At 38.6% G+C, this 11,909-nt stretch overlaps 1 protein-coding gene across 6 annotated transcripts; it reads left to right on the top strand.

The window, feature by feature from the left end:
- The first annotated feature begins 802 nt into the window (after nucleotides 1-802).
- Nucleotides 803-11,253, top strand: LOC131321411 (protein DETOXIFICATION 21-like). 6 transcript variants are annotated; one of them, XM_058352409.1, is made up of 10 exons: nucleotides 967-1,132; nucleotides 3,158-3,262; nucleotides 6,126-6,424; nucleotides 7,223-7,764; nucleotides 8,839-8,925; nucleotides 9,029-9,085; nucleotides 9,301-9,539; nucleotides 10,036-10,154; nucleotides 10,620-10,706; nucleotides 10,962-11,253. In XM_058352409.1, exons 3-10 carry the CDS (start codon nucleotides 6,164-6,166, stop codon nucleotides 11,037-11,039), a joined length of 1,470 nt encoding a protein of 489 aa, XP_058208392.1. In that variant the 5' UTR covers nucleotides 967-1,132; nucleotides 3,158-3,262; nucleotides 6,126-6,163; the 3' UTR covers nucleotides 11,040-11,253. The 6 variants fall into 6 exon arrangements, with proteins under 6 accessions (XP_058208389.1, XP_058208390.1, XP_058208392.1 ...); XM_058352408.1 differs by having other exon boundaries at nucleotides 3,112-3,262; XM_058352406.1 differs by lacking the exon at nucleotides 3,158-3,262 and having other exon boundaries at nucleotides 803-1,132.
- Nucleotides 11,254-11,909: the final 656 nt, after the last annotated feature.

Here is an 11,909-nt window from a genome sequence, read left to right as displayed (position 1 = left end):
CCTTCGTATTATTAAGTGGTTATCCGTTCCACCCCAAGTAACATGGGACTGTATTTCTTCAACATCTACCTCACGTGCAATCGCGTTTGAGATGTGTCACATATAGCCTCATTTTGAATTTATTATCGAGTAACTTTTTTGCTAGTCTGTCATTATGGCCGGGATGTAGATTGTGAAAATTTAAAACGTGAGATAGAAATAAGCCCCGCTCTAATACCTTGTAGAAAACTTTATATTTGACTCAAAACCAATTAGCTATTAGTGGAGTTATATGTCTTTCATGGTACTAAATAACACATTCCATTCCTAAATAATGTGAGAATTTATTTTCTTAGCAAGCCATGCACTCGTTGGCAGCAACAAGATTTTCTTAGTAAGAGCTTGTTTGAGCACTTGTTTGAGCTCGACCAGTAAGTTAATAAACGAGATTGAACCAGAATTTTCTAGGCCCCGGCATTTTGTAATCGAGCCGAGCTCGAGTTAGCCATAACTTAGCTCGAGTAGGATCGTGAATACAAAATTGTCTTCACGACATTTTATTTTACAGTGTGTAGAAATTTACACTAGCTATTTCCTTATTTTTCTCAGAGATCGATCTCCAATTTGAGCTCGAGTTTAGCTCGTTTACCTTTCTTCGACTCGAGCTAGATATATCAGAGCTCAAATTTCACACACACTAACAACCTCGAGCTCCTCACCTAATATTAAACTAGTCGAGCCAGAACACTTGGAGGCCTACCAGTTGCATTCCCTTCCTTTTTCAATGCTTTATATTCTCGTACAAGAAAGCAAAATACACTCTGAATGGTCAATTCTTATAAATTTCTTTCCAACGATTCTTATTTAAGGAGAAAGATACGTATATTTGCGCAGATGCGAAAGCCTTCTTTTCCTTCTCTCTCTCTCTCTCTCTCTCTCTCTCTCTCTCTATTAAACACCACTAGTTGCTGGGTCAGGCTGCTCTCTCTCTCTATTAAACACCACTAGTGGCTGGGTAAGGCTGCTTCAGCCTTCTTTTTGTTTTCTCTGTTTCATTTTTTCCACCTCTTCTCTTCATCTCGTGTGAAGATCAAGACGATTGAATTACCAACAAAGAGAAACTATACACCTTAATATTACTATCAGCTTTCTTGTACGTAAGTCGCTCTCCTTTTTCTTCGCCACCATTTTTTTTTACTGTTTCTAGTACTCTATCTTCACGTACGTATGCCTGTTGATTCAACTTATAATTTGTGTTGTTCTGTACATTTTACGTTGGTGTTCTGTGCCTTTGGTGTTTGCATCTCCTTCTATTGGAGTTTTCGGTCGGCATCTTACCAACTTAGCTTGTTGGCAAGGCCGGCTTTGCGCTAAGCCGGACGAGACCGCCGACTTAAGTCCCGAACTTTGGCTCAAAATTAGGACCCCAGATAGAAATGCAATATATATTCAATATAGCGCTAATATAACAAATGACCACAAGGAAAAAGCTTAGTTTTGTTATCCAATAGGTACATGATTCAGGTCTTAGGGACCTTTTTTTTCCTTCCTTGTGAGAATACTTTTTTTCCCCCTCACAATTTCATCTTAGTCCTCGAGATATTAGAGTCGGCCCTACCTATTAGATTAGCTTTGGTGAGGTGGTGTGTCCTTTTTATGGACATATCTCTCATGCATTGTTGCTTTTACTTTCATCCTTTTTTCACATTGTATTTTTGCTTTGAGTTAATAAAATTTATTTTGCCGAGGAAAAAAAAACTTATCAAATGACATGAAAAATATGCAGAAAGTACCTTCATTTTACTCTATTAAGTTATCTTAATCTTGGGTTTGCACACAACTACCATAAGATTTGATTGTAGCAATAGCTATTTTCCATACAAGAACAGACCTACCAAAAATAAAGCTTGCGTTGCACATTGATTTTAATATTGTTAGAACATCTGTAAACATTAACTCTCACGTCAGATAAATAGATAAAAGCTTGTACCTTAATATAAAATTAGGTGACTCGTCGCTTGCAAGACTAGCCTTTTAAGCGAATATGAGTAATACATTAATGGGTCCAACTCCAAGTAATGCGGTAGACTTTCTCTCGTTACTCCCAAACAAATTTTGCCTTTGACCACGAGAGATTTTTCTTTGCCGGGTGGGTATATCCCACGTGGTACTCGCTCGGCACATCCGGGCCGTCCAAACCCTCTCTCTCCTCTCACACCAATATTTTCTCTCCCCAAATCTGAGCTGTCCAAAAACACAATGGATGGCTCGGCTCAAATGCGCTGAACGGGCACCACGTGATACCCACCCGACACTGAAATTTTTTCCCTTGACCACGCAATGAACAAGTATAAATTATTTCGAGCTGCAACCCACACAGACATTTTGCACACATATTGTGCATAAATCACTGTGGATCCCACACAAAATATCCGAACTGTTGATTAAATATAAAATCTTTCTCCCAGTGATCGGAGCACGATATGTGTTCAAAATGTTTGTGTCGGCCGACTTTCTGGAAATTATTTTGAAGAGTTTATTTTCATCCTTCTGGGTCCTCTCTTAATAGATTGGCAGCTCTTCTGGGTCCTCTCATTAATATATTGGCAGCATGTGGTCAATACCTAACAGAGGTCCCAAGCTGACTGTGCGGTTCCTAAATAGAAAGTCTACGCACAGCAGATCTAATCACAGATTGTGCACAGATTTTATTGTGGACCCACCACGGGTCTCACACAAATCATCCGAGCAATTCATTAAATGTAAAACATTTTTTCAAGGGTCTCAGTAAAAAATAAGCTCAATCCGATACTTATAGGTACTCGATCCAACCATATAACTTTTCATTATCCGAAAATCTGAATGAAAAGTTAGATGATTGAACGAAGCACCTATAGGTATCGGATTGAGCTTATTTTTTACGGGGACCCTTGAAAAATATATTTTAAATTTAATGAACAGCTCGGATGATTTATGTGGAACCCGTGGTGGGCCCCATAATGAAATCTGTGCACAATTTGTGCACAGATCTGTTGTGTGTAGCAGGACTGGTTTCTAAATAGGAGTAAACTGCAGACAGGGCAGATAAATTTCTTTCATTAGACTTTTTCTCTGAACAAAAACCCGTCTAAGAGCAACAACACCAGTCTCGGTATTCATGGAGTTTGAGTTACTTTAGCTATGGGAAACAACAAAACCATCTTGCACCAGATTCGGTATCAAGCTCGGTAGAGTTGCTCCAACAACTTCAGCTCGGTAACTGTGACGAGGAATTGTTCAGAAGGTATTCAATAGTTTATAATTTTTTGGCCAGGTGTCTCCTCTTTCTTTTTCGTTTGCTTTAGTTACATACAGAAAAATACTACTGTGTGTAATATATTATAATATAATTGGATAGAGAGAATAGGATGGAGAGACTGTTGTATGGTGGGACAAAAAAGTGGATACGTAAAATGCATTTTCTACCATTTTTAGTAGGTATTTTGACTATCTTTGATGTACATGCTCTAAGCTCTCCGTTGTAAAGTCTGTCTTTCCCATTTTCCCATGTTTCTTTTAAAACGAAACCCACATCTAAATCCACATTTATACAGTTTTTTTTTTTCATACCAATTAGGATTTTGATTGGTCACCCAAAAAAAATTGACTGACGTCTGTTTATTTTGCATTTTGGAAAGTAACAATTGCAATATAACTGTTCTGCTCCACAGCAGCTACAGTGTTCGTATTTATGTTGCAAGTGACAGACTGCCCCTTGTCGGCGTGCCTACCGATTTGTGTGGAGGTGAATAATTTCTCTGACTAGAAAAAGTTTTCAGGTCAGAAAATATCTTTTTGCGGGAAACTAAATAGTTGAGACATAACCCTCGGTTTGTAGTGTCTGCTTAAAGATATTGGAGCTAGCGAAATTTTAATACGAGGCCCTATACACATTTTTTAGCAAAAATTTGCACAAAAAAAAAATTCAATTGAGAATTCAAATTTCAGAGAAAAAGTCTAATGAAAGAAATTTTAGAAAAATTCAACGTCTTCTACTTCGGAATTCAACAAAATTTAGTGATAAGATATAGTTGAGTTAGTTGACACTTCAAAAATAAAAAGGGAAAAAGTTGCGCTTTCTGCACACTCTTCAACTCAGTCCATATTGATAGCAAGAAGGGGTCCTTTGCTGAAAAAGGTTGACAAAAGGGGCCGAGATTTGAACCGAGATCCTTAAGCAATGAAAGAGCTTCGACTGCCACATTGCCAAGTAGAAGTTATTTGAAGGATATCGGAACTCTTTACCATTTAATATTTTTAATAGTTTAGTATAAGCTATAGTTTTCAGGGCCCTCCCTTGGCTAAAAAATTGGGGACCCGAAGCGATTGTTTCTTTGGCTTCTCCTCTAAGTTGGCTCTATCGGTTTGGTTTGGTAAATAGTGGACTGGGGGGAGCTGCTGTCCCTTCAAGGGACAGCAGCGTGCTGTCCTGGCCGAGGGGGCCCCGCTCCGGTCTTGTTTCGACGATCGAAAACGTTCATTTCATAGAGCTCGTCGAGTTTAACAAGTATGCAAAAAATCAATTTGATCGGATATCATTAAGTGTTTCATCGGAACACATATAACTTGCCAATAATGGGTTCTAGTAGATTTGATCCAGTGTTTCTGATCCATTCTTTTCAAGACAAAAAGGTTTCGATTAGGCACTTAATGATATCCGATCGAGCTGATTTTTTCATACTTAAACTTGATGAGCTCTACGAAGTGAATGTTTCCGATCATTGGAGTGAGACCAGAGCATGGCCCCCTTGGCCGAGATAGCAGGCTGTTGTCCCTTAGAGGGACAGCAGCTCCCCCAACTCGGTAAATAGTAGTGCAGGTATGGTACTTGTCACCTCCACTAAGGGTATTGCCCCGTCACATCACACCCCAATAAATATAACCCTATCACAGCTATGTTGGGGCCGAAGCTAAAGTGGCATTATTAGCCCAATAAAGGGCTATGGGACTCCAACGACCTTGTCCAATTAGATTACACGTTTCCACCACTAGGCCAACACCTCATTTGGTGGGTAAGAAATTACTTAAGCTGTTTGATAGAGTCCATCAGGTGAGGAAGTTCTAAATCAATAGTGATTGTTGGATTGGTAGCTTTCTTTGAACAAATGTGATATTTGCTCAAGTAACTCAAGTTGTAGATTTCTTAGTTGCAAACAAATGCTAGTACAGCCGAAATAAGATCCTGGAGTGTGTGTGTTTTGTGTGATAGTAAAGGACAAACTTAAAAAGAAATGTCACATTAAATATAAGCTCTATTATTAGAACAGTACGATTGATGATTCAGATAGTCCGATTCGATTTGATACACCAAGTTGTCGGATTGAATCTACGGGGCGAATCACTAGAGCACGAAAATCATACGATTCCCGATATGCAACGAACAACGCGGTTCTAGACATCTAAAATTGATTCACTTTAGCAAGAGTTTGAGGAGTTCTTCGAGTATTTTACAACGTAATTCTTTAACAACTGATTTACAAGTTTCCAATAGTCGCCAATGGTGAAAAGACATCCGTTTGGTTGGATGAGACACCATGCATTCAAAACATTTAGATAGGTTCAGGGAAATGATCTGTTCACAACACACAAAGTTTTTCCCTGGACACCTGAGTGTCAGATTCAACGTTTAACTATCGAACATAAAACCTTCCAAAACACGCAACTGCAATGCCCATTGTTTTGATAAGCCTTAGGTAACCGTTGAGACATTTGGCCGACCAACATCCCTCTATGTAAATCCAATGGACATTCAAGCATTGGCCATCCCTCAGACGGAAACCATCTTTGCTCATTCTTTCTTATTTAGACACATAGTTCAATTCTAGCATGACTTAAGTACAAGCTCGTTCTCAATGTGCTTCTCTAATGAAAAATCCCAATGGAAGTTCAAAGTCAACGTAGAATTCTTTTTCAGTTTGTAGGAGCTGCTCTCTTCAAATGGTAACTCAGGAATTCTTCCTAGGTTCTATGTGCATTTTTTAATTTAGCTCAATCGCCTCGCGTCAAGAAATGGCAATAAGTTGATAAAGAGGACCTTGTATAGTATTACTCACTGCAAAATGATCGTGGGTTGTGCTAGTTTGATATTCATATCTTCTTTTTTGCAGCACGTTTGGAGGCACCAGAAGAATTGGAGTTTATCAAAATGGATCCTGATATTCATGAGAATCTATTGACGAATGGTAAAGGACAAAAGGGTGTTCCTAGTGAGGAAAAGCTGAAGGACAGGTTATGGAGTGAGAACAAGAAAATGTGGGTGGTGGCTGGTCCGGCTATATTCACTAGATGTTCAACCTTCGGTATTAATGTCATTAGCCAGGCATTTGTTGGGCACATTGGAGCTACAGAGCTTGCTGGATATGCTCTTGTTGCAACTGTCTTCCTGAGGTTTGCTAATGGTATCCTGGTATGTTGCAAGCGTAACCTTTCTCTAGTTTGTCATCTTTGAAGTGAAGTTTGTTTCTCAAAATAATTAAATACTCCCTCTGTCCTTAAATAAGTGTCCGATACGCAAACCTATGCCTTCAAAAAGATGCATTTATATCATTAAAAAAATCAAATTTTTTTCACAAATCAATAGATAGCAATGAGTTATATTAAATTGTGAAAAAAATTTAAATTTTTTAATAAAAAACATGCATATTTTGTAAGGCTTAGTTTTGCGCGCCAGACACTTATTTAGGGACGGAGGGAGTATCATGGTTTCCAGGGATTTAGCTTATTCAGGAAAGATTTCTAATCATGGAGGCTGCATCTTGGGGCCATATATGATGTCGTAAAGGACCCTCATCATTTCTCTTATGTAATTGGTTTACCAAAAGATAACAGAAAAGGCAAAACAACTATATAAATTTTGATAGTCAATGTTGTACACTCTTAACTTGGTTTATAAAGCTACGGTTTTTTTCCCTTTTCTGTGAATTTTCTAACAGTATGATGTTATAAGCTTAATCATAGACAATTTCACAACCTTAGTGTAAGCAATTTCTGTTTTGGTTTAACAATGTAGTAAATGTTAGAATTTTGATGTTTGGGGTTGAATCTCTAGTTGGGGGATTTTTCCAAGCAAAAAGTATCCAGGATAATGTTCAAATTCCATATATAGAATATGGAACACAGAAACGGGTGGTAATTTATTTGTTTTTGTTTCTTATGCGAAACGAGATGGAAAAATTTCAAAAAATGGGTTCATGTGGTTGTGCAGTTGGGAATGGCTAGTGGATTAGAGACTCTATGTGGGCAAGCGTATGGTGCAAATCAACTCCACATGCTAGGCGTGTATCTTCAAAGGTCCTGGATTGTCCTATTCACATGCTCGCTTTTCCTTGTCCCTTTGTTCTGCTTGACCACTCCGATTTTGAAAGCTTTAGGCCAAGATGAAGCCATTGCAGAAGAGGCAGGCGTAATTGCTCTCTGGTTTATCCCTGTGGTGTTCTCCTTCATTCCATCCTTCACCTGCCAGATGTTCCTACAGACTCAGAGCAAGAACATGATTATTTCATACTTGGCATTTTGTTCACTTTCAATCCATATCTTTCTCTCATGGCTTTTGACAGTGAGATACAAATTTGGTATTCCTGGGGCCATGATATCTACCATTTTAGCATATTGGCTTCCTAATATGGGCCAGCTTTCCTTTGTTTTGTGTGGAGGGTGCCGAGACACGTGGAAGGGTTTCTCATTCTTGGCTTTCAAGGATCTGTGGCCAGTCATCAAGCTTTCTTTATCATCTGGTGTCATGCTTTGGTAAGCCTTCTTCCATCCATTGCAAGTTAAGTTGAAAGCACTTAAATTGTATCCCAGTTGGTCTATAAGTAGTTGGAAGTTATTGATAACCTTTTTTGTTTCATATTGATGAGTTATGATGACCGGTCCAATAATGTTATGGAGGGAAAAAAAAACTTGGGCACCACTTACCTTACTTCTTGGTTTTTGACCCTACTTTGGGTTTCCATGATCTTCTTAACCTCTGGAGCTAATGACGGGCCATTTGATAACTTGCCTATTGGTGTCTCATTGCCTATTACTTAAGAAAAATTCGGAGTAAGAAAATTTGTTTGCTGCCAAGTGCTCATTTGCTTATTGGATTTTATGAATTAAAGTTGTTTTGCATTAATATGTCATAACCAATTTGGTAGCTGCCAAACAAACTCATTTGCTTATTGCATGCTTTTAAAATGAGCAAATAAGCGATGTGAACCAAACAAGCCTTGAATTGTATGGGTTTTTTTCCAGAGCTTGACTAGACCTCGAAACTAGGCTACTTATTTATTTTCACATACAGCGGTGAGTTGTGTCTCGAATTCTGCAGGCATAACGTTTTCGACCCTCAGACCCAATAGGCATGACCCGTATATTATTATTGCCTATTGGGTATTCTTTTTACCTAATCTGTATGCTGGTTTTCCTTTACAAAGGGGTATTTAGGGCAACAGTATTTCTGGGAGAGTGTAGGGTTACAGCCCTTGCAGTCTCATAGTGTTTCTTCTCTTTCATTGTGCGTAGGCCATAAGCCAAATCCTACAAATCCTTATGAATTTGTGTGCTTGCTCTTTTTTGAAGTTTCATTTTCATGATTTGTCATATTATGTGTATGAGTATCAGTACACTCACGAATGCAGAAGCTTTCTACTTTTCTCATAGTCTGGTTTGTTACTTATTTATTTGTCAATTTTCACAGTGGTAGCCATAAAGAAGTACACCACATCAATATCCTGTGGACCGTATACCATTTCACTTAAAGTAACGTATTGATATATATCATATTGCTTCTTTGAGATGACAAAACGGTGCAATTTAAACCTGTGATTTACCTGACAGTCTGGAACTATGGTACAACACAGTCCTGATTCTTCTAACGGGAAACATGGAGAATGCTGAGGTTGAAATAGATGCTCTCTCTATTTGGTAACACTCTTTTCCTGTCCTTCCATCGAGCTCTCTTCCCCTTTCCCCCTTGAATGTTCCAAAGCCTTTTATCATCCGACTGATCACATGCATCTTTCTGCAGCCTCAATATTAATGGTTGGGAAATGATGTTAGCTTTTGGTTTCATGGCTGCAGCTAGGTATGATCAGTAGTTTTATTGTACTGTGGTATTTGTTATTTGTTGTGAAGAATGCTGTTTTTGTTATTGCTTGTCATTTTTGTAGTCACATCTTGGTCCTTGGATGACCCTGAAGTCCAGCTCTTTTCCTTTTTATTCGCTTTACATTCTTTTTTCTCACCGTCAAGCATTATTGCACTTAGCCTTGTACCGCTTTTGTCTTTGGAAATTTCTAGCGTACGGGTCTCAAATGAACTTGGAAGAGGGAACTCAAAAGCTGCAAAATTCTCAATCGTGAACATAGTGCTAACATCATTTGTCATCGGATTCACGTTATTCATTTTCTTCCTGTTCTTTCGGGGCCGCCTAGCTTACATATTCACAGATAGCAGTGAGGTGGCTGCTGCAGTTGCAGAATTATCGCCTCTTTTGGCATGCTCCATTCTTATGAACAGTGTTCAGCCTGTTCTTTCTGGTATTCTTCTCCTTTCTGTACAGTAACTCTACCTATGGTTGTATCACGATGGCAACAAATATATATGAGAAAAGAGATCAATGAATGATGAGAAGCAGTATGTTTTGTTTTGTTTTTGGAAAAGGAGAAGTAGCATGTTATCGGGAGTAATATACTTACTTTTGTCCTGCATACCCACAAAACTTGCCTAGGATTTTACTTAGCTCTGATATCATGTTAAGCATCTAACTCAAAACCAATTGGCATTGAGATGAGAGGCCGCCCACGCTTATATACTAGTTTTCGAGGTGATAATTAACCGATGTGGGACAATTTCCAAAAGTGTCGACCAAATTCACTCTTCGAGTATGACCCACACTACACCACGTTTGAAGCCACCCTATGCACATCCATTTCTGGGTAAAATTTTGGGATACCTAAACTTTTCAGTTTTCTGGCCAAGGAAGAATTATTCACCTTTAATGAATGGTTGGTGCAATTTCAATTCATTCTACAGGTATTGCTATTGGGGCTGGCTGGCAAAGCATTGTCGCATATGTTAACATTACATGCTATTACCTAGTAGGGGTTCCAGTGGGAGTAGTGCTCGGTTATGTGTTCCATATGCAGGTCAAAGTGAGTTACGTATTTCATTCCTCATTTTTTATGTTGGAAAACGAAGTTATCAAATCTCATTTTACGTCCCTAGTGCTAATTATACTTACTAAAACCATGTTTTGGTCTTCTTGTTGTTGAAACATACTAAACAGTAAACAAAAGTAGGACAAACAAGAGAAGTAGATTTTTTTGATAACTACATTTGCTTCTCATTTGTCTAATGTCACTAAACAAAAGTAGGACAAACATCTTTTGCTTTAGTTTGTTTTTCTATCTTTTCGACTACTTATACCTTTTCCTCGCAAATCCATGATCCATGCGTAGTCATTAATGTGGTCGTTCAATACGCTGACAAGTGAAAATACACTTGCGATACTCTCCTTGATCTGTTTTCCGTTATTCTTAGTCCTTTCAATCCCTCTATATCACTCACAAAATGAGTAAGTTGTTTATTCAAGCAACTTATGCAGATTTGTTTTGTAGGGCGTCTGGATTGGTATGTTGTTTGGCACATTCGTTCAAACTATTGTGCTCATCATAATCACTTGCAAAACTGATTGGGATAATCAGGTAAGGGGGTTTTCATGGTTCTTGACTTCCGAAATTCTTTACTGTTTTTGATTCTATCCTAGCAGGCTGGCAGTGATTTTTTCTCGATTAACTAGAGTTCTCGTTAAAGTGTGTTTTTTTTTTTTTGCTTGTGCTTGGTACGTCTTAAAACAAGTCAACGAAGTACGTTTTTCTTCGAGGTCGATGGAAATGAGAGATTTTGATAGATAATGTTTCACTATAAAGAGAGGAAACATAATTTGTATTTTTTTGCAGGTATCCGTAGCTCTTAAACGAGTTAACAGGTGGTTTGTGGAAGCTGAGGAACCCAGTGCTAATCAACAAGGTGTTTGAGATGATATTTTCATTCTTTTGCATTAAAGCCCAAGATGTGGGTTGCAACTTCCTAGTAGGTAATGTTCATAGGCCCCATTGTTGTAACATCGAGATACGATTTGGATGAATGGACTCAGTATCTACAGGATTTGGGATCACTTATTCATCAAGACTGTTTGTTTTGGCGTAAGACATTTTGTTGTTTGATTTATGTGAAATCGTTTTGCGGAAAGTACTTTTTTCCGGTTTATTTTCTGGTGTTTGGCTGGCAATGGAAAACAATGTCCAGAATTTTTAGATAAAATTGTTTACAAAAAGAGCGCAATGAACCCGACTTCATCGTAAGGGGTACATAGAACTGTCTAAAATTGGCCACCTTGCAAGCCAGGTACCGCGACCTGTTATATCAGAATGGTGTAAACGCCCTGCTTGCGGGAGACCAATTGAAACCACCCAAGCCAGTAGTTCATGCAAATATCCTTCGAGCATTTTCTCTAGGATGTGAACCTCGCAAGACATTCATGCAAAGATTGTCTTCAGTGACTTGTGCTAGTGTTAATATAAGCAGTCTTTTCCTTCTCAGACTGAGTGTAAAATTCGAGAATTCGCTTAGTCTTCTTGGCGCCGAGATCCAAGCAGTGGCTGATTGAATAGAAATCTAAGCAGAGGTCTGTCGTTTCCAGGATTTCTTCTTTCTAAGAAAACCCAGTACCCAAAATCCCTTGAACAATGGACACAGATTTTCGAGTCTCCTAGACGTCATCGACTTGATGACCCTTTGAACCGTGCAAAACCGACCTCTGCCTGACGGAAAAATGATCTTATAAGTTCTTCAATCCGGTCGCCATTAGACTTCGCACCTGAAACATAATCAAGGCAAGAAGCCTA

This window comes from Rhododendron vialii, chromosome 3a (genome assembly GCF_030253575.1).
Source record: "Rhododendron vialii isolate Sample 1 chromosome 3a, ASM3025357v1".
Taxonomy (NCBI): domain Eukaryota; kingdom Viridiplantae; phylum Streptophyta; class Magnoliopsida; order Ericales; family Ericaceae; genus Rhododendron; species Rhododendron vialii.
Note: the sequence above shows the minus strand (reverse complement) of the source record. Positions and strands in the feature narration are given on the sequence as shown.